The 27,810-nt window shown below is 33.4% G+C and overlaps 1 protein-coding gene across 4 annotated transcripts; it reads left to right on the top strand.

Moving 5' to 3' along the window:
* Positions 1–453: 453 nt before the first annotated feature.
* CRT1 (compromized recognition of TCV 1) lies at positions 454–26,297 on the top strand. Of its 4 annotated transcripts, none has more exons than XR_016519308.1 (18): positions 454–848; positions 1,556–1,630; positions 3,117–3,151; positions 3,862–3,940; positions 4,052–4,141; positions 5,351–5,426; positions 7,906–7,984; positions 8,072–8,200; positions 9,154–9,252; positions 10,877–10,984; positions 11,070–11,219; positions 16,335–16,433; positions 18,195–18,246; positions 18,306–18,445; positions 19,668–19,902; positions 24,517–24,590; positions 25,668–25,710; positions 25,793–26,297. XR_016519308.1 is itself a non-coding variant. In XM_068609534.2 (18 exons), the coding sequence occupies exons 1-18, from the start codon at positions 590–592 to the stop codon at positions 25,892–25,894; spliced, it is 1,896 nt and encodes a 631-aa protein (XP_068465635.1). In that variant the 5' UTR covers positions 454–589; the 3' UTR covers positions 25,895–26,297. The 4 variants fall into 4 exon arrangements, 2 of the variants coding, with proteins under 2 accessions (XP_068465635.1, XP_090155891.1); XM_068609534.2 differs by having other exon boundaries at positions 18,334–18,445; XM_090299765.1 differs by having other exon boundaries at positions 457–848; positions 8,072–8,217; positions 18,334–18,445.
* Positions 26,298–27,810: the final 1,513 nt, after the last annotated feature.

Raw genomic sequence — 27,810 nt, 5'->3', positions numbered from 1 at the left:
AACCACTTTTAAGGAGAACAATATTGTTTTCAAATAAAAAGAATTAAAGTATTAAAATTACTTTCATTTTAAAATCAATTGGTTACATTCATTTCAACCATTAATGTTAGATCATTCCTATCCGTTTTTGTTTTGAAACTACCAATGTTATGGTCAATTTAATAAATTTTTTTAACTAAAAGAACACATTGATACATTATAAAAAAAAAGAACCTATTGATACAAAGTTGAGAACAATATAACAATATGGGACAAATGATCAAATCTATAAGATATAAAAGTCAAAATATAACCTAAATGTTTGAGTAAAAAAGTTAAAAATATAAGAATGAAAATATTTTTATACTGACTTCTTTATAAACACTTACAAGACAGTGACATAAACTAATTATAAAAGTTCTTTTATATAGTTTCACAAAATTTGTATTTAAACTTTCGTATAAAATAATATGCGACGAAATGTACTATTTATCTTTATTTCTTAAACGTACTTCTCCTGAAACATAACACGCACGCTCATTCTCCGTATTTTCGCCATCGAAAACCCGCGCACAGCAGTTAATTTCCTAGTGTACTCGATTCCGCTTCCATGTCCCTGTTTCCCAAAACTGAGAAAAACGACGTCCTCGTCGTCGACATTGATAGCGAGAGCGAAGACGGCGACACCGTAGTTTCCACCATAAAAGACGAGTTGTCACAGAAGATTCCATCGTCTCAAGTCGAGCTTGTGCAGCAAGAAACACCTGTGTCGAGTTCCGCTCTTTCGGTTCCCGACGGCCGGTTCAGAAGTTTCTGGAAAGCCGGGGATTTCGTTGTTGGTCCCTCTTCGAAGCCCGCGCCCTTTCAAGGTTTTGCACATTTAGCCCTATGCCGTTTTAGTATTTTTTCATTCCTCCGAAATTTAATTTCATTATTCACACAGTTCTCTTAGGTTATATTTTGACGAAGGTGTGTGGAGGGAAATGGTTGATAGAGTTATATATATGTATGTATGTGTGTGTCTATATATATATATAATATTCTAAAATTGAATGATCGATGGTCGGAAAGTTACATGCTAACCTGTCATACAAGGTTTTAAACTGTGATCGTGATCGTGATTTTGTCGCAATTATTGATATTGTGGAAAATTGCAGACAAATGCAGCGGATGTGCCACAGTTGCAGTCGCGGATACTCCATGAACCTTGAAGTTGCGGGCCAAATTGCGGTCCTTGATCATTTTTTTAAAACCATGGTTTTATTTTATTTCTTTCATTTTTGAAAAGCGTTTACCTGTATAAGTTGTGAAGAGTCAAATAGACGGAGCAGTGGAAGAGACTGATCTCCGGATATCTTTTGAGTGTCCATAACTGAATTAAAACAATGAAAAACAACTTAAAAAGAAAAAAAGTGGCTATAGATTAAGGGTCATCTGGTTCCTTCTTAATATTGTGATGTATGACGGCTTTATTATTAAGTTATTGGTTCAGGTTCAAAAGTTAACCCTTATTTCTCTTTCTCCTCTAAACCCTTCCATTCAGGCATACCCTTAACTGTTATGTCTCCAATTGCAGGTCACTTAGAACATGCTCGGGTGCACCCCAAGTTTCTGCATTCTAATGCAACTTCCCATAAATGGGCTTTTGGAGGTGTGGTTTCTTTGCCTCTGTTGTATTTGAAAATATTTTGGGAGTTGGTTTGATTTATAGAATAAATTCATTGTTTGAAAAGTTAAGATAAGAATTGATTTACTTTTGAAATCCTTTTGATTCAAATTGTTTGCCTAGATTTGGTTTGATTTTAGTTTTAATAATTTTAATATTTATTTTCTCTCTTATTAGTTTTACTCTCGTACGTATTCCAAGTAAATGCATTAAAGGAAATTACTTTATTCAAGTTGTTCCATGCATGAATTTTGATATGCAAAATATGTCCAATTTATAGTGCTAGTTTTCGTAATTACACTCCAAAAATGTTACCTTTTTGGCCTGGTTTGTGTGTAAAATTTACTTCTATTGAGAGACTTGGTAATTTTCTTCCTGACATACAATTTTTTTTATGGTTTGGAATGTAATTGTCTGTTTCCCAAGATACATATTGTTGCTTTTGTAGTTTTGTTTAGTTGGAAGGAATCAATGATGCACAAATATGATACATATCTGATGCAACAGTATGATTATTCTGAAGATATAGGATACAGTATGTCTAAGAAACTTATCTAGATAGCTATAAAATTAATAAAACATAACACATAATTGCAATTTTGCAAATCTAAGTTAACATACTAGAAATAAAAATTTATCAATCAATCTCATTAATAATATCCTATTGTGATTGTGATTGTCTACACTACACATAGGAATCATATCAATCTAGATAGCTATAAAATTAATAAAACATAACACATAATTGCAATTTTGCAAATCTAAGTTAACATACTAGAAATAAAAATTTATCAATTAATCTCATTAATAATATCCTATTGTGATTGTGATTGTCTACACTACACATAGGAATCATATCAATCTAATTTTTTCTTGAAATCATCTATGAAGATGGCAATTTCCCTTTTTGGTTCATCAAGGGCCAATGCCTCTATGTTTCTATTGGACAGATTTTTTGTGTGGATACAAATTTGTATCTGTGAAGTATCTGAGGGTGTTGGTTTTGGATACGTGAAGCAAATTATAGGTTCAATAAGGTTGGAATATAGTGGTACTGGTTAGATTAGATTTTTCATGCAACTACTGCAAGCTGCTACCACTCATGAATTTGGTTGTTTGGCAAAGCTAGAGCCTGATGTAACTTATGCTCTCAGGCTTTATGAAGTGTTAACTCGTCAAATAGAAAACATTTGCAGACTCTCTTTGTATGTATCCAATATGTTGAAAGACTTTTATCTTATTGAATTGAAGTCTCAAGTCGCTGTCTGTTTTTGTTTCTACAATTTAGGATGGTTTTATTTAGTAATAAAACTGATATGTTTCTAAGATAATTTTTGGACAGTAAGAAGGGTGTTTGGAATATCTAAATGTTTCTTTTAAATGTTGAATGAAGAATTATTGTTTTAAATATTTTTCATATATGATGCATCATTTGTCTATTCATAATATATATGCCTTTCTTAATTGGCAGCAATTGCTGAGCTAGTGGATAATGCTGTTGATGAGGTATGATTCCAGTAAAAAGTATTTTACTCTTTTCTAGGCTGTAAGATAATCCTAGTTAGTCAGTGTGAACAAAATATTGTTGAGGACTTTTAGGTTTGTGGTGAGCTACTATGGTTTAAGTGATCTTTTGATTGACTTTATATTATGGCATTTCAAAGTTGGTCTACCGACAAGGGTTGGCTCACCTGGTTGATGGGGATAAAAATTTGTGTTCTCCATTTGCATGGGTTTTAAACCCCTTTGATTAGTAGTCATGCTTGGTGATAATTCCTCCTTGGGAAATTCATTGATGCCCAAGGTTAGTTGAATAGCCTCCTTGGAAGAAGAAATACTTGGAGTTGGATATTTGAGGTAATCCTATGAGTGGGTTTCTACCTTCTCCTTTGTGGTCCTACTATCCTATTCTCTTAGACATGCCTCTAGTGCCCCGAGTCACTGTCTTGGATCACTATTTCTGAAACAAAGATATTTATTTTGAATGGAACAAACGAATTAGGTTTAAAAGGATCATGAATATTTTGAATTTGAATCAACAATACCTTAATATTAGTCATATTTGTTTGGCTGTAGAACTGGAAAATCACTTGCATGCTTGCAAAACTTTCCTCGAACAAAGTCCTGTCTATGAGGAACTATTGATAAGCTATTTTGGAATTGTTGTAATAGAATATGAGTATTACTGAATACTGAATTTTGCTCTGTACTTTAAGATTCAAAATGGGGCAACTTTTGTAAAGATTGATAAGTTTGATGTCAAGAAGGATAATTCACCAGCATTATGTTTCCTAGGTATGCTATCTAATTCCAAACATGCTTATTCTTTACTGTCAGTAGTAATTTTTTGTTTTGATGTTTGTTATTGGCCACAAAGGCTTAATGGAGCACATGTTTCCTATGCAGATGATGGTGGTGGAATGGATCCTAACTCAATTCGAAAATGCATGAGCTTGGGTTATTCATCAAAGAAGTCAAAGACAACAATTGGACAGTGTATCTGAATTTATTTATTCATTTCTTTAATCTTTTCTGCTTCTGACATAAAGAACTCTACGAATGTTAATATTTGCATATACATTTATATCCCTTTCAAAAGGTGTTCAATTTGTTTTTTTGTAGATACATGTACTATTTTGTATATTTTAGGGTAAGAACAATGATGGAAGTATTTAAAGAGGGACTCTAAAACGCATTTATGTCTCTTTCTCTCTTAAATAGAAAGCTGATTTTATCATGACTATCAGTTAAAGAAGATATACATGTGCTATTAAGTTGTGTGTCTGTTATGTTCTTTAATCTATGAAGCGTTTCTTCTATTTTTCATGGCTTAATTGCAATTTTAGTTCCTTTAGTTTGGACTGTGTGGTTTTTTCCACAATTTTTAAGCCAATTAAGTCCCTATATTTTTATAATTAAGCAAATTTGATCCCTTTGGAAATTTTCTTTCATCTAAATCCCCGAGATTCTTATTTTCTACTCGAAATCTTTATAAATTGAACCAATTAGATGGCTTAAACTGAAACATAAAATTGCACCCAAAATAAATAAATAAAAAACTAAAATTTCCCTCTCCGAACCTTAGTCATACATCCTACAAAGTTCATTCATTTTTAACAAATTTCTTTAAATTTCATACTTCTAAACCCTTATAAATAACTTCACATCTTAAATCTATCATAAACCGATAGAAAAAGGAATATTAGAGGCTATAATATTAGTAATTCAAAAACTCAGTGAGCTCAGTGGCTCTACAAGCAAGGAAAAGAAACATAGTCTAAGACTCCTCCCACAGAGAAGAATACTTTCCTAACATATTTCTAAAAATATTCATTAATTGTGACACAGTTCAGGAGTACCCAACACATGGCAAAAGCTCATTTGGCAAGTGTTGTGTTCGAAAAGTGTGGGAGATGCTGTTCTACGAGGTGTTGGTGCTCCCTAGCAACTGACTGATTAGCCTAACTACTAACACTACCATGTACAAAGTGACAGCTGTCACACTGACAAACTTACTGGAGCAACTTGAACGCAGAAATTATTCATTCTCACAGATTTTAAAATTGAGAGACTTAATTGACTAAGAAAATTTTGGAATTATAGGAGTCAAAAAAGTATAATTAAGCCATTTTTTTTGGGGTGAATGTTGTTAATTTTGATGCACTTTACTTGTTTCTTTCTAAGTAACATCTTGTTTTATGCTAGATGGCAACGGATTCAAGACTAGTACCATGAGACTGGGCGCTGATGCTATTGTTTTCAGTAGGGCAAGGCATTCAGGGTACATTTTTTAATTGGTTTGTGTTATTCTATTTTAACTTTCTTAAATTTTCTGTTTTTCCTTGTTGAATGTTTCTTTGCCCCTTGGCTGTTAACTATTCAGTTGAACTGTATGGGGAAGTATGTGCAGGTGCAACGGTAGCATGCTGAACTAGTAGTGTTAACATAAGTGGTTGAAGGCTTGCATTATTAATTAGTAATTACCTATTAATTTTATTCCTTTGTGCTGCAGGCCATGTTTGATATGATCTGCATCTATTTTAGATTACTAGTTATAGTAAAATAGGGGTTTAATGGGCATATTTTGATATTGTGGTGTAGGTGTGGTTTAGTTGTGGTGTCTATCATGATTTCTTGTTTTTTTTGTTGAATAAGTTCCTGATTCACTTGGCAGACTTGTTTAAGCTGCTAATGTACACTGTTTTGGCGTCCTAATGTAATACAGAGGATGCCTTTTAAACTGAAAGAAAAGTTTCTTGGTGATTGGTGAAAGATTTACCTAGTATGATCATTGGGTCTAATCAGCTTTGTCCTATCCATATTCCCTCCATACCAATGCCACTCATGCTCGCCTCCCTTGTGTCATGTGACCACCTGTCAACTCTGTCAGATTCTTCTCTAATAGATTTCTCATGAACCTATGAAAGAGAAATGGGAAATTTAAATTGATGAGGTACAAGGAAGCAAACAATTGAGAATAGGAGAAAGGATTCTACACCGAGGGTTTCTCCATTCTACACATTTCTAACTCTTTGAATACGCCTTCCATCTTTACTTTCTTCTATTTGTACATGTTAAAGTATAAGAAAGAGAGAAACATTGAGCTGAAACCATATCTTTTTATAGTGAGAAAAAGAACCCAATACAATAAATAGAGGATATTTGATATGCTCTAATAATAAAGACATGTTACATGATGATTAAAAATATTCCTAATAATTAATATGGTAGCAAACATGTTACAAACATTGCTACATATGAAAAAATAGAGCACTCCTCTGATTTGAGTTACAAATAACAGGAAGATGGTAGCAAGCATAGATGGCTACCCTGCCTCTGATGTAAGCAGCCAAAAATGCCCTGCATAGATTCAATACCCTTTTCTATTTCAGCTTTGTCCTATCCATATTCCCTCCATACCAATGCTACTCATGCTCGCCTCCCTTGTGTCATGTGACCACCTGTCAACTCTGTCAGATTCTTCTCTAATAGATTTCTCATGAACCTATGAAAGAGAAATGGGAAATTTAAATTGATGAGATACAAGGAAGCAAACAATTGAGAATAGGAGAAAGGATTCTACACCGAGGGTTTCTCCATTCTACACATTTCTAACTCTTTGAATACGCCTTCCATCTTTACTTTCTTCTATTTGTACATGTTAAAGTATAAGAAAGAGAGAAACATTGAGCTGAAACCATATCTTTTTATAGTGAGAAAAAGAACCCAATACAATAAATAGAGGATATTTGATATGCTCTAATAATAAAGACATGTTACATGATAATTAAAAATATTCCTAATAATTAATATATATATATATATATATATATATGTATAGTCCTGATATTCCTGATTATATAGGATAAACTCCTTATCCTAATCTTCCTGATTATATAGATCAACTTCTATAATTATAACACTCCCCCTCAAGCAGGAGCATATATAGGTAATATGCGCGTAGCTTGTTGCTAATATAATCAATCTTGGGTCCTCTTAGAGATATGGTGAATATGTCTTCCAATTGTTCATCAGAGTTGACAAATCTAGTGGTGATGTCTCCAAGCTCCAATTTTTCTCTTTTGAAATTGCAATCCACCTCAATATGTTTGGTCCTTTCATGAAAGACAAGATTAGAGGCAATGTGTAATGCCTGCTAGGTTGTCACATACAAGGTGCATTTGGGAACTTTCTTCAAATTTAAGCTCATTGAGGATTTGTTTTAACTATATGAGCTCACAAGTGACTAATGTCATTATCATGTGTTCTACTTCTGTTCTTGACCTTGCCACAACATTTTGTTTCTTACTTTTCTATGATTAAATTACCTTCGACAAGAACATAATACTTTGAAATGGAGTGTCTGCTGCTTGGTGAACCTGCCCATTCAGCATCAAAATACCCAACAATTTGTTTATTTCCGTTATCTTTGCAAGTGAAGCCTTTTTCAAGAGCCTTATAATATTCTTGATTATATACGATCAATTCCTTATTCTAACATTTCTGATTTTATAAGGTCAATTTTTTATTTCTATGATTATAACAGTGCAGTTGAAGAATCCTTTAGTGAACTAACTATAACACAATGCTTGGAAGAGAGGAAAAGTAGTGTAAAAGTGAGCTAAACATGGACAATAATGTATTTTCTTTTGTTTGGTTAAAGAAAGAAAAGTGGTGCTTTAGAAACAAAATTTCAAAATTCTCCTTTTCCATTTTCTCTAATTTTGTTCTTCTAATTTCTAAAACTTCTAATTTTTCAGCCGGGCAACACAAAGTGTGGGTCTACTATCCTATACTTTTTTGCGGAGAACTGGGCAAGATGACGTAGTTGTTCCAATGGTGATATTTCCTTCTTCTAATGTTTAAATACGTAATAGAAAATGTTTTCTGCTTTCTCATTTTTATTTAGTTTTCTTTTCCTTGCAGATAGATTTTGACATATCTGGCCATTGGGCTGAGCCAATTATTTATAGCTCACAGGATGAATGGTCAGCGAACTTGAAAACAATTCTTGATTGGTCTCCATTCACATCAAAGGAGGAGCTCATGCTTCAGGTTCATTTCAATTGATTGTATGTTGACAAAAAAATTATTGTTTTGAAATGATCAGAAATAAATGTTTTTGCATATAGTTATGTTGATTTTTGGTAATGTTTCAAATGGTTATTTGCCTGTAGAAAACATCTTATCCTAGAGAATGTCTTTTGGTAATTTTTCCAGATTCATTGTCTAAATTATGCACTAATTAATTGTGTATCTCTGAGCACCCTTGATTGCTGTGCAATTTTTTCTTTTTGATGAGAAAGCTTCATTAGATGAAGAAATTACAATGGAGTGTTTGAAATCTTCTGCAATGAACAGTCAAAGACAAAACAGCTAAGAAAAAGAAAACATGAATGACAGAGCTTTTGATAGGTTTGTTAGTTGAAAGACTTGTTTAATGAGTTAGTTGGGTAAGTTGGTTGAGAAATAGGGCATGATGCCTAGTATTTCCTTTAAAAGATTGTATTCTTTTTACCAAATAGAAGCTGAAATATCTAATCTTATCTCAAATACATTTTTATGCCATAAAAATCTTGTTAATTATGTTCCAAGTTTATGCAACAAATTCAATTTTAAATTGCACATTGCTGCTATACGTTAGTTTCTAACAAAACCATATTCAACTTTGTTATACATTCTAAAATTTTGGCACTAAATGGCTCTGTTTGTTGGGGGAATTTAGTCTTGAGCATGCCCATGAGGTTTGTTCAAGTTGAAGTTAAGGGCTAAAAGTAGATTTTTTCTCAATTTACCATTACCAGGTGTGCATATTTTCTCAACTTTTTCTATTTGCTGACATATATTGTAGCAACTGTCCAAAACACTAGCATGTAAACCACTTCCAATTGATGTTTGTAATAATAAATTGAATGTATTATAGAGAGCCATTGATAACTCTTCTTTCATTTTAAAAAGTCGATGCATTGTGGACTCCTTTCATTGACCAGTTTGTTTATACTTTTCAGTTTGATGATATAGGATCACATGGAACCAAAGTTTTAATTTACAATTTGTGGTTGAATGATGAAGGGATATATGAATTGAGTTTTGATGACGATGTTGAGGTATGTTGTATTTCTTCACTACTATACAAACGTTATTCATTTTTAGGTTTGTTTTGGAAATGCATTTTGAATTATTCTTTATTGGTGGAGGATATATTCAGATATATCTTGGTTAGTATTTGTTGAAATTGCAAGGTTTGAGTTGGAAAAGTATGTTCAAAACAAAAGTAGGTAATGAAGGCATATATTAATAGGGTTCCATTGTGACAAAATAAATTAGAAAATTATTGACGATTCCACATTGACTAAAGATATGGTCAAATTGTAGTATGTAAGCTGAGGCAAACCTCATCTTGCAAGTCGATTTTATAAGGTTGATGTTGGAGATCCTACATCGACTAGAGATTAGAGCCTTTCATTGCATATAAGTGAGTGCAAACCTCAACCCTATGAGCCGGTTTTATAGGGTTGAGTTAGGCTTAAAGTCCACTTTGTAATATGGTATCAGAGCCATTTCGAGCCTATCCTAACGAGTATTTCTGTTGGGCCTATCGTGCCACCCGCTATCGGGCCGCTATCGGACCACCCAAAATATATAGTCCCACGCACGAGTTGGTAGTCTCGGTGTGAGGGGTGTGTGTTGGAGATCCCACATCGACTAGAGATTAGAGCCTTTCATTGTATATAAGTGGGTGCAAACCTCACCTCATTGAGCCGGTTTTATGGGGTTGAGTTAGGCTTAAAGTCCACTCTTTCGTAACAGTTGAGTTGGACTTAAATCTCATTTTCAGTTAAGAGTAAATGTTTTGATAAGCTACATAGCCCTTCCCAGTCACGATTGGAGAACAAGTTTGACATGGCTTACTAAAACAGTGAAGATAACTTTTTTTATGTTCGTAGAAAAACGCCGTAGAGAGTCATAAAGCACACAACAATATTCTGTGGTGGCTGCAACACAATCTGACATCTGGATTGAAGTGTGTTGTGTAAATGCACCTGAAACAAGTAGTTAGGGATGGGTGCATGTCAGATCACATGGACCTGAAACTTCGGGTCTTGGTAGAATGACATCGTCTGCCTATGGAAGAGGCAATCTTACAGGAGAAAATTTTGGTGATGGTTATCGACAATTGTGGCTCTTGGGCAGAGGTGAAATAAGTTGTTGGGCACAAAGAAGGTGCCAAGGCAGCAATTAAGGCTGTTGAAATGTGGAACAGCTGAAGTTTATTTCTTGTTTGGGTACTTATGATGATTGTCACTCTTTTAGATGGGCTATATTACAGCTGAAGTCTAAGATTTATACAGGTTACTTATAATGGAAATAAACTCTATTAGTCAAAATTTCAGCAAGCCACACTAACTTGATTTATTTTATGGAATAATGATCTTTTTTGTTCATTTGGTTATTGTGAATTTTTTCTGCTACATCTTAACTACCTATGTCAATGCTTACAAATTGGTGGTACCAATTACCAACTATCATATTTGGCCAATTTTTCGTGTCTGATCACAAGTCTTGCTGTTGATATAATTTGTGTTACTGGCATATCTATTATGGTGTATATGTGTGATGCGTAAGCACATCAGTGTGCATCTTTCTAGATGCTGTTTCTATAACTTTTCAATTACTTGACATCATTAATCATTTTGATAGCAGTTATGAACATCTGGTCTTTTTGCACAGGATATTATGCTGAGAGATGAGGCTAACCATGGGGCTGAGAAAAAACTGAACAAAAAAACTGTTCAGCTTCAGTCACATATTTCTTACCGCATTCGTTATTCTTTACGGGTAACACTTGAGATATCAATTGTGTTTATTGGTGTTGTTTTCCTATTTTTGTTGTGTATTCTAATTGACACTTTAAATGTTTCAGGCATATGTTTCGATGTTGTACCTTAGAAAATTTTCTAACTTCAAAATCATGCTAAGGGGTAAACTTGTGGATCAATTCAACATAGTAGATGACTTGATACATTCAAAAGTAATTCCATATAGGCCTCAACTAGCCATTGCATCAAATGAGGTAGGATACATGATATGGAATGTCAATTCAAAGTTGTTTAAAGCAATTTTGTGGCACCTCCACGAAACTTGCCACATATTCCTCATAGTAAAGATATACATGAACTAGAAGTCTTATTGGCATGAAACTTCTTTGTGTGGTTGTTATGCTCCAAAAGTTAAATAAAAAACTTTTATTGAATTGCCAGAGGAATTGTTATTGTTTGTTTGTAAAACTTGCAATATTTTTTTTAATAGTAATTTTTATAATTTTTGCATTATAAACCTCTTAATACTATAGTGTGTGAGGGAAGGACCAACAAAAGAAACACTTAAGACTGAAAATATGAAAAAAGAGCTCAAGAGATTGATTATCTCTTAGTTGATCCTTGTTTTATAGAGGAAAAAATTACATCAGGAATACTAAAAGGTACAAGAAGAAAAATACATCAATACCTGAAGGTACAAGAAAAAAAACCCTATATCTAGGTAATTAATGCTAATAAGCAAAGCATCTTTTTTAGGATAAACTACTTAACCTATCTAAACAAGTTTAAGTTATATTAACCAAAATAAATCATTCTAACTGCTCCCCCTCAAATTGTATGTGCCAAGCTTAAAACATATAAATTGAATCTGAGGTCCTCTTATGGATTTTGTTAACACATCTGATAGTTGATAATTGGATCCAACAAACTCAAGACAAACTTCTTTGGACAACATCTTTTCTCAAATAAAATGATAGTCAAGCTCTATGTGTTTGGTCCTCTCATGCAATATAGGGTTATTGGCAATGTCGAGAGTTGCTCGATTATCACAATACATCTTCATTTGTTGGATCTCACCAAATTTTAATTCTTGAAATATTGTTTCACCCACAAGTTTGCAAGTAGAGACACCATTGCCCTATATTCAACTTTAACACTAGATTCGAGACAACCACAATTTTGTTTCTTGCTTTTCAAAGAATTAATGTTGCCTCCAATGAAAACTCAATAACCTGTAGTGGAGCGATTATCCATAGGAGAGGCTGCCCAATCGGCATTACTGTGCAAATGATAGATTGTGAGGTATCTTGAGATGCAAATGATAATATTCCAATGACCAATACAAGGATTTTTCATAAACTGACTAACAACACCCGCTGCAAAAGATAGATTCGATCTAGTAATGGTGAGATAAATAAGCTTCCCATCAAGTCTTATATATCACTTTGGGTAGGAGAGAGGTTCACTTTGATTTGCCATTAATTTTTTATATTGATCCATAGGGCTATCGGCTGGTCTACAGTTAGTCATGCCTATTTCTTCCAAAATATCTAAAACATATTTCCTTTGAGAAACTATAATACTTTCCTTAGATTGAGCCACTTTAATACCTAAAAAGTATTTGAGACATCTAAGGTCTTTGGTCTGAAAGTGGCTGCATAAATGTTCTTTTATTGGTGAGATTCTAGTCACATCATTCCCTGTAGTGACTATGCCATTGACATACATAAGTAAACACATTTTCCATGAGAAGTATGACAATAGAAAACTAAATGATCTGTCTCATTGCGTTTTCCAAAAGTTTGAATAATATGTGACTGAATTTTCCAAACCAAGTATGAGAATATTGCTTGAGACCATATAGACACCATTTTAAATTTACAAACCAAGTCTGACTCCCCTTGAACAACAAATCCAGTAGGTAAAAGTATCACTATGAAGGAAAACATTTTTATGTCTAATTGATGAAGAGGTCAGTTACATATAGTTGTCATGAGAAAGAAGAGACACACAATAGTCATTTTGGCTATGGAGAAAATATATTACCATAATCAAGGCTATAGATCTGAGTAATATCCTTTGGTCAACAATCTAGCTTGGAGGCGATCAAATTCACCATTTGGCCCTACTTTAATGGCATAAACACAATGACAACCAACAACCTTTGGTCTAGGTGGAAGAGGAACTAAGTCCCATTTTCCATTATTTTCAAGAGCCTACATTTCAACAATCATGGTTTGTCACCATCTTAGATGATCAATTGCCTTTTTCACATTTTTAGGAATGGTAATGGAAGATAAGAAGAGATAAAAGAAGAGTAGGAAGGGGACACACAATGATAGCTTATAATAGTGTAAATAGGATGAGGATTGCGTGTAGAGCGAGTACCTTTTCGAGTCACAATAGGCCAATTGGAATTTTTATTATCAGGAGATTTGGTATGAGATGATGGTGAAGGACTTGATGAAAAGGACTCACCATGTGTTATTGGACTAGTCACTTTGGTAAGTGAGAAGAGGAGTAGGTAATGATGCAGGTGAACTAGGTTGATGAGAGGAGTTTGGACTATTGGGTGAAGTTGAAATAAGGTTAAGAAGAGGATGCTCAAAGGGCTCAACTAAAGACATGGGCAAGATATCTTGGACATAACATCTTGTGTGGTGGAAAAGTTTCTTTGAAAAAGGTGACACTTGTAGACATGTAATACTTGTTTTAGAGGAATAACATCAATACCCTTTTTGAAGATGAGAATATCCTAAAAGGACACATTTGATAGTTTGAGCTGAGAGTTTGTCCAAACCTGGAGACAGATTATGTACAAAACACACAACCAAAGACTTGTGGAGAAATGTGAAACAAAGGTTCATCTAGAAACACAATGGAATATGAAACTTTATTGTCCAAAGAAGAGGGCATTCTATTAATAAGATAACATGCAATAAGAATGACATCACTCTAGTGATGGACATGTTTATTGGCACCAAGCAACAAGGTACAAATGGTTTCAACTAAGTGTTCTTTCTCTCTATTATACCATTTTGCTGAGGTGTACGAGGACAAATGAATTGGTGTGAAATGCCATGTGAATTTTAAGGAGTAGAAAAACCAGAAGAAAAGTACTCTCTAGCATTATCACTCCTTAAGATCTTGATCACTTTGCAAAATTGGTTTTTAATTTCATTCAGTAAAGAGACAACGATATGCAAAAGTTCAGACCGATCTTTCCTTAAGTAAACCTAAGTACGACAAGAATGTTCATCAATAAGAGTGACAAAATAATGAAACCCAAAGGATAAGCCTCAACTTGGACCCTAAATGTCAGAATGAATTATAGAAAAGACAGAGTTGCATCTTATTTTAGTTCTTTTAGGAAAAGACCGAATATGTTTTCCTAGTTGACATGGCTCACATTATAAGACTTGGAGTTTGTTATCTTCGGGAATCATCCTTTTTAATTTTGATAAATGTAGATGACCTAAGTGATCATGAAAAGCGTAAGAGATGGAGATGTTAAACAAGATTTGATGGTTTAGTGCCCAAATAGTAGTGTCCTCTAGATTCATGTCCTTCACCAATTAGTCAACATGCAATGCGCTCTTGTATGACAAAAGAATTTGGATAAAAGATTATAGAACAATTTAAAGATTTAGTCAATTGACTTAAAGAAATTAGGTTAAAAGGACAATTAGGGACAAAAAGAACATGCTTTAGGTTCAAAGACGGAGAAAGGGAGATTTGACCAACTTCTTGAGATGTAACCTTGGATCCATTGGCTAAAGTAAAAGCATGAAGATTTTTAGGATGAGAAATGAAAGAAAATAAGGAAGTATTACTAGAAATGTGACCGGAAATACCTATTTCAATTATCCATGGACTTTGACATTCAAAGGTTTGAAAAATGCTAGTTGTTGGCATACTAGAATGGGTGAAGGTTGAGCTTGGTTGTCGGACTTCAACCTAAGATATTCTTCATTAGAAAATTGTGATTCAACCTTTTTAGATTGAAAGATGTTTGCTATCTTGTTAGGAAAACCATGTAAGGAGAAACATTTATTTTGTGTGTGACTAATTCTCCTACAAAAGGAGCATTGAGGGTTGAGTAAGTGAAGGCATATTGAAAGAAGAATCCAACAATAATAAGAAATACAACAACATATAGAGTCCAACTTAACACTCAAATCAACAAGCCAACACATTGATAACAAACCAATATACACCTCCAACACTCAGAATCAAATAAATAACTTCGCTCTACTGGTGACTTGAATCTCTCTCAAAATACAATGAGTACCAATAGTGAGAAACAACAACAATCTGCATTCCACAATGAGTGTTGGCTCTAAAAGGTGGCAAATAGTGGTGGATGAAGAGTATGAAAAAGAGAAGGATAAAGGAGCCTCTCAATCAAAGTTGAAACTAGAGAAACAATGATCAAAACTAGGACAAGGAGGTATGACGAGCTTGGTGGATAAGACATAGATTTGATCCGGTGACGAGAAGGTGGCATGTGACTTTCACGCCTCGAGCCAAAGTGAATGGAGATGATGCACATGACGAAACGTGTTTGAGAATAAGGGGACGTGACCAGGTAGTTTTGATGTTGCATGGCGAAAGGCTCTAAGATCTGGTGGTCATCGGAGAAAAAGATGGCGGAAGGCTGATGATGATAATGCGCAGTGTATTCACTGTATCTCGATGAGACAAACTAGACTAGGTGTTCGTTGTAATAGAAAAGAAGACTATGGAGAGACGGTTGCATTGGAGGATGTTGGTGGACGATGGTGGACAACCGCAAAACAAACACTCTGAGACCAACATAAGACTGAAAATATGAAAAAGAGCTTAAGAGATTGATTACCTGGAGTTAAAAGAAGAAGATTACATCAGGAATACCAAGAGGTAATTAATGGTAATAAGCAAATCAACTTTTTTAGGACCGATTATTTAACCTATCTGAACAATATATAACCAAGATAAATTATTCTAATAGAAACAACACAATCTCTCACATTGGTAAGGTGGGTAAGACAACAATTTTGAAGAATATTCATAGTTTCATAAAACATGAGTGGAACATAATGAATTTGATAAGTTGATAGAGAGAAGGCTGTAATAATTTGATGATATGGTAGATAGACCTTGAAGATCTGCATTGTCCTTTTTTTTCTTCTTCTGTTTTATTCATTTCTTGAGTGTATCTTTTTCTTTCTTCTACTGATTTTCTTCCATTTCAGTATCAAAAGAGATATTTATAAATCAGTGTATTTCCAACGAGTACCATTTCAGTTATCTTTATCACTCATGAACATTTCTGTAGAATATTTTTTTTTCTTTTAGATTTTCAAACTAATGAGTTTAGAATGTCTTAGGCCATAGCAGAGACAAAGACAACCATTGGATTTATAAAGGAGGCTGCTTCTATTAAGGTTACTGGATTTAATGTGTACCACAAAAATCGCCTAATCAAGGTTTGTTATGAATGATTGAAATGCCTTATCTGACTTAATGTTTATTTCAGCTGTCTTTTCAAGTATCTTCATTTTATTTATATTCTCTCATTCAATATTGACTTTTCCATGTGCAATGGAATCTGATTTTCTGGTTTAGCTTTTTTTTCCTGAATAAACTTTGATTATTTAGTGGTTGAATATATGAAAAGTGTTGAATAGATCTAAATGGTAACCCACACTGAAAGAATCAGACTTCCTCTCTTCTTTGGGGACACTCCTGATATGGCATAAGCTTTAACCCTATTCCTGCTACTGTGTTGTTCCACATTTGTCGCCCAGTTTCTGTTGCTGTCACAGATCTATTAGTGCTGGTTTACACCCCATTATTTATTTTATTACTAAGTTTCCCCCATCATTGACTATTTAGAGGGATTTAAGTTTTGAAGACTGACCCTCCACCAGAGTGAACTCTATTTGGTGCTCCTGATTCTGAATCCTTGTGCTCTTCCCACTATATTGCTTCTGTAGCTCCTCTTCCACACTCCTTGCTAATCTAATCCCCCAAGTTACATCTTCGGGGTAATTTGTTGTGGCCCTGCTTTTAGTATTTGATTTCAAGCCCCATAGAAAGAAACTACATAAGACTGAAAAGATGCTAAAAAGGGCTTAAGAGATTGTTTATCTCATAGCTGATCCATGTTATTTACAGAAGAAAATTACATCAGAAATAGAAATTGTGTACAAGGAAAAGGCTATTTCTAGGTAATTAATGCTAATAACCAAAACAACTTTTTATGACAGATTACTAAACAAGTTAAGTTATATAATCAAGATAAACTATTCTAACAAAACCCAAAAATTGCTCTTCAATGACATTGACTGTCCTAGCAATTAATACCTCAAACTCCTGAACAAACTCCTCCACTGTGCCCTATTTGTAGCAAAGAAAGCCCTTCATACACATTCTCTATTCTTTTTCCTGTCATAATGTTGCAACAGAGCCCCAGTGAACATTTCCCCAGATAAATGAACTGATAAACACCAACTGTAACTTCTCCCCAGTGAGTCCTCTCCTTCAAAACTTGGCTGCTCCACCATTTTCTGCCCAACATCTACTTGTTTCAGTACCTTCCCTTGAGTTGTGCTAATTACACTTCCACCTTTTTTTGTTCTGAAATTTCTTACCAACCTCTTATTTTATACATTGACATTTGTTGTTTTGAAATAACTACGTATATATTTCCTATGTTTATGTGCTGATCACACACGTTCACTTAGCAAAGCAATGAATGTGCAAGGGAGGTAGGTTTAACTTTTCATTAAGAAGGTTATAAAGGTATTTAGCACCAACCTCAATGGAGATAAATGTAGTTATATCCCCTATATTTTAAAATAATTTAGAGTATTTTATGTTGTGCTAGGATTAGTTTCCATATTTTCTTTTATTTCCTATGATTGGGTTCTATATTTCTTTATTTTGTTAGGATTATGCAATATGATTGAGTATTAATAAAAAAAGGAAATAAGGTTGGTCTTTTATATATTGTGTCATCACGTAACACATGAAATCATGTCACAAACTTGGTGTGTTCATCTCTTTGATCCCCTCTACAACTCCACTCTAAAAGACTTTCATCTGAACATTTAGAATGTCAATTGAAACATGTGGATTTATAGGGAACTCTACATTGCTGTACAACTACAATAGAAATTTCTTTGAATATATTATTTGGTGTTGATTCTAATCCTGACATGGTTAACTTTTTTGTGAGGATGTAGCCCTTCTGGAAAGTAGTTTCCGATGGTTCATCAAAAGGGAGTTGTGTTGTTGGTATGTTTTTTGTTCTTCTCATCTGTTATCTCTGCATATGCTTACTCCACAATTTCCAGGTTTTTTAATTTACTGGCACATACTTAGGAGTTCTTGAAGCCAATTTTATAGAACCAGCACATGACAAGCAGGATTTTGAGAGATCAGTGTTGTTCATTCGGTTGGAAAACAAGCTGAAACAAATGACCATGGATTACTGGTTTGTCTCTGTATTACACAGTTTATCATGAACAGTTTTCTTTTATATATGGGTTCTGCTTTTTTAATTTGTAGTATATTTCTTAATTCACTTGCACACCCCTCAGTAATTTTTTTTTATTAAAAATAAAGGAAAAGAAAAAATAGGATAAATTCCCTTGTGTATATTGAACACATAGGGTTATGTTTATATAGAAAAAAACATACAGAAAATATGGGCTAAGCCCATTACATAAATAGAAATATCTAACAATATCTAAAATATCTAATAATATCTAGCACTCCTCCTCAAGCTGGTGCATATAAATTGTATGTACCCAGTTTGTTACAAATATAATCAATCTTAGGCTCTCGTAAAGATTTAGTAAAAATATCTGGTAATTGATCATTTGAATTAACAAACTAAGTCTTGATATCTCCTGATACAATTTTTTTTCTCCAATAAAATGATAATCAATCTCCATATGTTTGGTCCTTTCATGAAAAATGGATTTGAGCTAATATGAATAGCATCCTGATTATCACATATAAGTTTCATTTTAGTGACCTCTTCAAATTGCAATTCTTTAATTGTTTAAGCCAAATAAGCTCACAAGTAGCTGAGACCAGAGCTCTATATTCTATTTCTGCACTGGATCTCGCCACAACACTTTGTTTCTTGCTCTTCCAAGAGATCAAAATGTTTGCAGTTGATGCTTTAGTTTTTATTTTCTGTTAATGTTCCTTGAGGTTTTAATATTTATTCAAGTTGCAATTTCTTTGGAAGTAAATAACTGTTGCCAGAAGCTGTACACATTAATGTTCCTTGAGGTTTTACTATTTGTTCAAGTTGCAATTTCTTTGGAAGTAAATAACTGTTGCCAGAAGCTGTACACATTGTAATTGTGGTTAGCTACTTTTGCTTTACAATAGGGCCCCATTCATTGAAAATGTGATGGTTTTAGTTGGCCATGAAAGTATATTATATTTGCCGTTATAGGTCCTTCTTTGTACCTATTGGCCACAAGTTTCAGGCACAAACGCACACAATTTACTAGAATGAGAATCATAGTAACTAGATAGCAGAACCATTATCCTCTGCTGTGTTATTTTTATGCAATTACTAGTAATTTTTATTTCAAATGAAAAGCTAATTAGAGCTTTGTGATACATCTTTTCCAAAATATTAACATTATGGGGTTGACAATATCTGATTTATTGATTTTTTTTTCTGGAATAAACAGGAAAGGCCACTGTCACTTGATTGGATATCAGCCCCAAATATTCAAATCACAAAATCTTGTAAAAGAAGCCCAGATTCGAAAATCAGCTGAACTTTCAACTAATCCACAGAATGAATTGCCCTCTGATCAACAGGTTACTGGTGTGGTTCCTCAGCATCCAAACACCCTGAGTTTAAATCAAACAATTGTTGGTCTTGATGTGACTGGCATGCAAGATTTAAGTCGCAAGCAAATTGTAAGTTGTTGGCATTATCTGTAGAAGATTGTATTTATCTGATGCATACAACTGAAATCATACTTGCCACTGTATTTGGGTCGATATATACTTGTCATTTTTTTATTAGAACAGAGACATAGAATGAGTGAGATTAGTCGCATGAACAGAAAAGAAAAGAGAGAAAGAACAAGATAAGAGATATGGTAATAAATAGAAATTTTTATATCTCACCTCACTTCTTTTGTCACATATATAGAGCATTAGTATCTTTAGTGCACATTTAGAAATAGTTTGTTAACAACTCAATAACTAGCAAACATAAAATCACTAACTAATGAAATATCTACAACACTTCCGCTCAATTCAGATTAGCATTAAATCACACCTATGATGTCTCTAATAACCTTGAATCAGTCAAGCTTAAGAAACTTTGTTAAAATATCAGCCACTCAAGCATTAGTATTGCAATATTTCAACCCAAACTTCCATTACTGACATGATCTCTGAGGAAGTGAAATCTTGTTTGAATATGGTTGCTCCTTTCATGAGATAAGCTTATAACAGTTATTGTCTTTTAGCTTTTTCACAGGCCCTTCTCTTCAATCTTCATTTCTGACATAAAGTTTCTAAAGCGACAAGGACAAGCTCCCATTGAGGCTGAAATGTATTCAACCTCACACAAGGACAGTGCCACCAATGACTCCTTAGAACACCAGGAAATAGAACACCTTGTGTTACTTTTATAACCCCAAAATCTGAGTCGGCCAAATATGTCATAATTCATCAGAAATATTTCTGCAATGGTTTGAGTGCAGCAACCAATAGTCCAGAAGTTCCTTTCACATATCTTAGAATCCTATTAGCTGTAAGCATATGGGAAAGCCTTGAATTATCCATAAATATACTAATCAACCCTACTACATAAGCTATGTCAGGCTTGCTGCTAAACAAAAAACATAATGATCCAACAATCTGCTTGTGCAAGGTTTCATCTACTGACTTGACACTTCCTTCTCCATCTTTGGGCAGAGTTACAATATAACATGTGGAAGCTTTACATTATTTGTTGTGTCCCATTCCTTGTTAAAAAAATAGGATAAGAATCCAAGATATTAATTTCAAACTCCAACATTATTCTCCTTTTAAACTTCCTCTTCTAAGTTTGTATTGAGAAATGCATTCATAACTTCTAGTTGGTGTCTTTCAAGATTGGTAACCAAAGACATTAGTACATTAATAGTTTTGAGCTTTGCTATAGGGGCAAACATCTTTGAATAATTTATGTATAAGATTGGGTATAACCTTGGACAACCAAGTTTTCTTTTTGAGTTGTACTTTGTTGAATGTAACAGGCTTAGCCCATATTTTCTGTTTATCTGTTATGTTATTCTGTTATTGTTTCTATCTATAAATAAACAACCTTGTGTGTATTTTACACAAGGGATATTAATCCTATATTTATTTTCTTTCTATATTCTAAATATGGTTTCTAGAACATAGGATTAGGGTTCAATTTTTCCTACTAAACCAACTGTTCACCAGTGTTTACCAACCGTTTCCTCCCTGCCACTGCCAAAGCTGCCGCCACCGTTGTTGTCGATTGATTGACGCCTGGACCTGCCCTTCTCATCTATGGCTTCTTCCGCTGCCACTATTATTGATCTGTTTATCTATACTAGTTATGTCAATGTTCATCTTTCCATTGACAAATTATATGGAACTAATTATGACATTTGATCCTTGGATATTAAATTATGGCTTAAGAGTCAAGGTTATGTTGATCATCTTACTTAGTGTGTTCCCAATGTTGCTGAAAATGAGGTTTCCTATTGATTGAAAATTGATGCTCAATTATGTGTTATTAAATCTACCATTCACTCATCTTTAAAACAATTTTTTCATGCTTATGAGATGTGTTCAAAAGTTTAGGAACAATCGAAATTATTATACACCAATGACACTCAACGTCTTTATGGCGTGTATCAAAATCTCCTCACCGTTGTTGCTCCCAAACGTCTTGATGGTAAAATGGCTGAATATCTGGGTAAAATCATGTTCTTCTTCATGATTCTAATGAGTTATTGTCTCCTGCCTCCACTCCTTCTCAAGAACTAGAGCAACGGTCAAAGTTTTTATGTTATTGGACTTACATTGCCTTTTTAATGATTATTCTCATGTCCATTAAAAGATTTTGGGATCTCCTGGTGTGCCAAATTTTACTTCTACTTGTTCTACCCTTCTGTGTGCTAGGAAAACACACCACTGATATACCTCCTCCTGTTGATGACTCTTCTGCTTTAGTCTCTCAGCGTATTGATCACAAAATCACCATCTTTATGAGATTCATGAATAAATTTATGATTTGAATGAGAAGGTTGTTTTGTTCTAGAAATTGTGACCTTCTGGTTCCTCGAACTCTATGTAATGCAAGTTTTGATCATTGGATTCAAAAGGTTGTGTTTCAGGTACTGTTGTGTCTTCACAGTGAGGACTTGGATAACACTTGTGTTTATTTTCGTTAGTTTAAATACAATCAATTTCTGATTTGAAAGTGATTTATTGGTTAAAGAAGTCGTGGAGACCATGCGAAATTCAACTTTTTATGATGTGTCTTGGAAGGTTTTGAAATAAAAAAGGTGGCATGCAACTTTGAAATCAAATAAAAGCACTTGTATCCCTTTTGTATGGGTTTGTAACAAATAAACTCACCTCTTAGCTTGAGGCTTGGGTTTATTTTATAGTTTTCTTCATGCTTAACAAATATAGTGCACCCAAATACTTTTAGGGGTAAAGTTGATGAAAATCTATTTTGCGGAAAATAATTTAGAAATACCCTTGAAAGAGTTTTGGAGTTCAATGATTTACTTGGCAATCTATTATTGAAGTTACTACCAATATGGCTTCTCCCCTAAGGTATTTAGGAACCATATTTTAAAATAAGAGAGCTCTACTCTAGCTACTTCCAAAAGGTGTTTATTTTTCTTCCAGCCACTTCATTTTGGGGGTGTATCAGCATGTGCTTTTTGATGTACATTTCCATTTTCCATGAAAATTTATTGAAGTTTTTGTTGAATTTTGTCCCCACTGTTGCTTATATATATATATATATATATATATATATATATATATATATATATATATATATATATATATATATATACACACACACACACATATACATACATATGTGTGTGTATATATATTGTGCAATTGAGTGCTTATCATTCTTAAGTGTTTTAAAAATTTATTCCATTTCAATTTTGTCCTTGTTAGCACACTCAGGTGAACCTAGTATGGTCCTCGATAAATGTGATTGTTTACCGGAAGAGGTTGAAATGAGAATATCTACCGGGGGTTAGATTCTGTGTAATGTTGGGATAAATAATGGGAAGATGTCTTGCCCCGACAAGTTAAAGATGACATTTTATATTGAAAAATCCAAGAAACAAATGTTCAATATAGTTGAAATTTGTATGGTCTAGGCAGTTAATATTATTTCATTATCCCTAGGAAGTCGAAACATGACTAGTATTGAGGCTAGTACTTTGATTTAGTCCACTCAATTCTCTTTCATCTGTAAATATGTCGAGTCCAATATTTTTTTAGCGTTGTCAATAATCCTCCCTAGTTCAATTCTGAATCTTAGAAGAAGAATCAAATATTGCTCTGGACAATTTAAATCAAGGGTGATTTTACAAATTGAAAGCTGATTGCATGACAAATTTGGTGCATGAAGGACATCATGGAGGGGTTAATGTTAAAGAGAGAGGTACTGATCCTATTCCTTCTATGTAGAAAAGGAGTTTTATGCTACATTGAATCTTTTGTTTACTGCACACGGGCTATTAGAAGAAAATACCTTTGAATGAATAGCCCATCAGATGGTCAGTGGCTCTGAAATCTATAATCTGAAGTTATTGATTTTTAAAATTACGGGCTGCAATTGAATGAATACCCTTTTAGGGTGGAAAGAGCAAGAGAGATTATTGTCATTTTGAGAAGATTTTATACTATTGTTCCAATTGTTCTGCAGTGAAAGGAGTTGTCTCATTTGTAGATGTTGACAATTTGGTATCTTCAGAGTTGGTTTGGAATGTATTTTTTCTCTATTAGCAGTCTTTTGGGTCTTGATCAGTGTGGTAGAACCTTTGGTGGTTTAGGGTTACCAGCTATCATTGCATTTGTTGAAGAATATGAATTGATACTGATAATTTCCATTTTCACAACTAGAGAAAGAAAGGTTTAGAGTCAAGGCTTTTGATAACTATATCGGAATAGAGAAGAAAATCATTTATGTCTGTAATTATGTTTTAGTAATACAGCCAATAATTTATGGACAGTGTTAGTTCCATTGAGGAAACCATTCTACCACAATTCGGGAGAAAATCAGGAATCAATAAATAACATATTACCTATGATTCGATCATGATTAAGATTTTACTCAAATCTTATTCCGAAAAGACTTATTACAGTATCAAATCAAGACATAAATTTATAAAATAATTGATTGAAAATTAAGGAAAGACTTGAAAAAAACTACCATTTGTTTATATGTACCCATTGAATAAAATTTTCTATTTTATTTACGTATGCAAGATTTTGTGGGTCATGAACATGTATTTTTTCTTACAGGGTACAATGGTTGGAACTCCGCAGTCTGTATCTGTTGATGAAATCTGTGCAGAAAACATACAACTATTTGAGAGGTAAATATATTTTTTAAAAATTGTCTTCAAGAGTGAAGACAAAAAAAAATTCTTTTTCATCCTTGGTTATACTTTTTTAATGGCTATACTCGTTCCTTCTATGTACTGCTTGATCAATCATCTTCCCTGATCCCTTTGTCGTACATCAACCAGACCATTTTTACTTGTTACTTCACCTACTGTGACAAGGATGTGTAATTTTTAGTTGCTTGGCTCTGTTATATCTCTATATTTTCCGTTTTGTGATATAATCTTATGTACCCTACATGTATTATTCTATAATTTTGCATGTTTGTGGGTTAGGATCCCATTGGCAATGGTTTACATTTCCTAATTTCTTATTCTGGCAATACCATGATTCTGATAAAATACTTTGTTGGATTAGATAATGTTAGGATCCATTTGCAATGTATGGGAACATTGAAAGTATGGGATTCTAGTGGGGGGTACATAAAATCTTGGACTCTCCAATACAATAGCCAGCTTGTGGTGTGTGTGGATCTCTCAAGGTTGTTATCAATTGTTATTAGAGCATTCCACCATGTCTCAGTTGCAAACATGCTGCGCTGGGGTGACGTCAATGTTCCAGTTTTTAACGGCTAGTGCACAGCTAGCCCGCTGGACGTGGTATGATATTAGGATCTAAATGCACGTATGGAACTTGGAGTCGTACATTGGAAGACTGAGATTCTAGTATTGGGTGTATAATGCCGTGTACTATCTCACAATAATAGTTAGCTTTTGTAGTTTGGTTCTTCCATGGTTCTTATATATTTTTATCCTGCAATCTTATACCTGAAATTTCCCACTAATTCATTATTTTCTACTTTATCACGATATTTTAATTATACCTGAAATTTGGTTCTTATATATGTACTCTCCAAATAATTAATTATTAATACCTATCACATGACATGGCATGTGGAGTGTTGTATAGTATTTCAAAAAATTTGGCAATGCAAGATTAACATGGCAATCACTTTGGGGTGTATCTGTATGTATTACCTTGATGTGCCTGGGCTTCTTGTTTACTTGTTTTATTGTTGAATAGAATTCCACTGAAACCCTTTTCCGCAGGTGTGAGGAGTATAGGTTAAAGGAGACAGAACTGAAAAAGACGGTAATAGTAGTCAAATTACAAAATTTGATTATTGTGATCTAATTAATCGTTGTGTTTTAATTGTTAGTGTTGCTGATGTTAGGTTGTAGTCTTGGAAGAGGAATATAAACAAATCCAGAAGAAATGCGCCGTTCTTGCTTCACTCTTGGAGATCAAGAGGAAGGAGAAGCATGTTAAGGGATGAAGCATCATGTCGATGAGAGGCAAGTTGATTGCGTTTCGTAATTACCTTTCAAGTAATGTCTGAGTGTAAAAGTAGCTGTTTTGAAATTACTATGAAAAGCTCTTAATTTGTTTTTGAACCTCTGTTTTTTCGGTTATATGTTTCTCCTGTTTTTGTCAAAGAAATCAAATCAGATAATCTGTGCTTTTGGAAAAGGGGGTTGCGAAGAGCAAAGAGGACCTTGTTTAAACATCGAAATCCTGATTATTATACAATTCATGACTAGCGTTATTAGGCTACATTAATACCATTTTAAAAGTAATTGTAAAAGATAAACACAATTTATAAATTTGGTATGTTTTTTTACTGTCAGTGCCATATTTTCGCCACTGAAGTTAATATGCAACGGACATTTGTTCAAGTATTTTTATCTATCATTTATCTGGAATTTAATTGAATGTGTTAAAATTATAAACCTTCTTTTCGTTCACTACATGTGAATTGTACTGTATTTGATTTTGTAATTACTTTTAAAAGTAATTTAAATGATATTTAATTAATTGATAATCTGGTAATTTTTTTGCTGACAATTGTTTAAGTTTAAATTCCAGATCCTCCCTCAGCTTTTGCATGGATAGGATAGTGTAACAAATAAGTGCACCTAAAAATAATATCTACTAAAAGATTAAGCCTAGCTTTAAAACCTTTTCTATGAAATGTTCCAGAGTGTTATATTATCTTCTTTTTGCAGAGATTAAGTCAAGGACCTTGAATTTCTCACGAACTTATTTAATATTCATGTCATTAAAAGGATAGTTTGAACTTTATCAAATCCAGAAATAGTGTGTGTAAATGCAAGCAGGTAGCAATAGCAGGAGGAAAGAAACAGAAAAAAAAAACTACATCCCACCACATTCTAAAACTTGAAACCCTTTCTGACTAATTTTCTGTTCCATTATTTCCCTCTCCTCTTCCATAATCACAACACAACAACCATGACGTTGAGAAGTCAGTGATCGAAATTAATTTGATTATTATTATTATATTATTTAATTATGATATAACTTGTGCACATGATGTAGCTAATGGTTCGTATACTAACCCTATGAATTTATTCATAATTTATCATCTCTTAGTATGTTAGTTTTTTATATTTATTTTATTGTATTATTTACGAAGGAGTCTTGTTCTATTGTGTATTCAATGTGTATATCATTTTCATTCATTTACTATATTGTTGGATATATTATTTATATGCTGGTAATATTTAACACGCTAGATCTTTTCAGATATGTTGCCGCATTCTATTTGAATCATTGAGTCTATATTAATGATTTTAATCAACCAACCCTGTTAATAGACATTAGTTTTTTGTATTCATTACATACGAAAATGTCATGTAATACGTTGATATATATATATATATATATATATATATATATATATTTAACATGACATTTACATTGTAGTGTGATGTTGAAGACATGTCAGATTTTTAATGACAGTTCATCTATCTCTAAATTTGTGGGTGACTTTGACCCTAATGTTAACTCATTGGAGTTGGTTGCCTCGGTTGTTGGTGCTTCTCCAATAATCAGACACACAGTAATGGTCATATGCAGTAAGAAGTTAGTACATGCATAACTAATTTCAGAAGATTAACACTTGCGTTAGTTATTATTTAAGGTCACGATTGTAATGTACAAAACATTGTAGTATTGCATTTTTAATTCATCTTAGTATATGTTACTTGGATCTCCCTAATGTATTTTTAAGCCAGTTGAAATAACATTCTGGTTCTTATTAGTATTATTTCTTTTGTTTCTTTGCTTTCTTTTAATCTCGGGTGCCACTGTTCCAGCACTTTTACTAACTGTAAACTTTTAATACAGGTCTTTATTATTTAGAAAGTATTGGGTTTGTTTTCTAATATTTAT

The sequence above is a fragment of the Phaseolus vulgaris genome, chromosome 3 (genome assembly GCF_051622355.1).
Source record: "Phaseolus vulgaris cultivar YP4 chromosome 3, ASM5162235v1, whole genome shotgun sequence".
Classification (NCBI taxonomy): domain Eukaryota; kingdom Viridiplantae; phylum Streptophyta; class Magnoliopsida; order Fabales; family Fabaceae; genus Phaseolus; species Phaseolus vulgaris.
The sequence above is the reverse complement of the archived record's forward strand: the minus strand, read 5'-3'. Positions and strand labels throughout refer to the sequence as shown.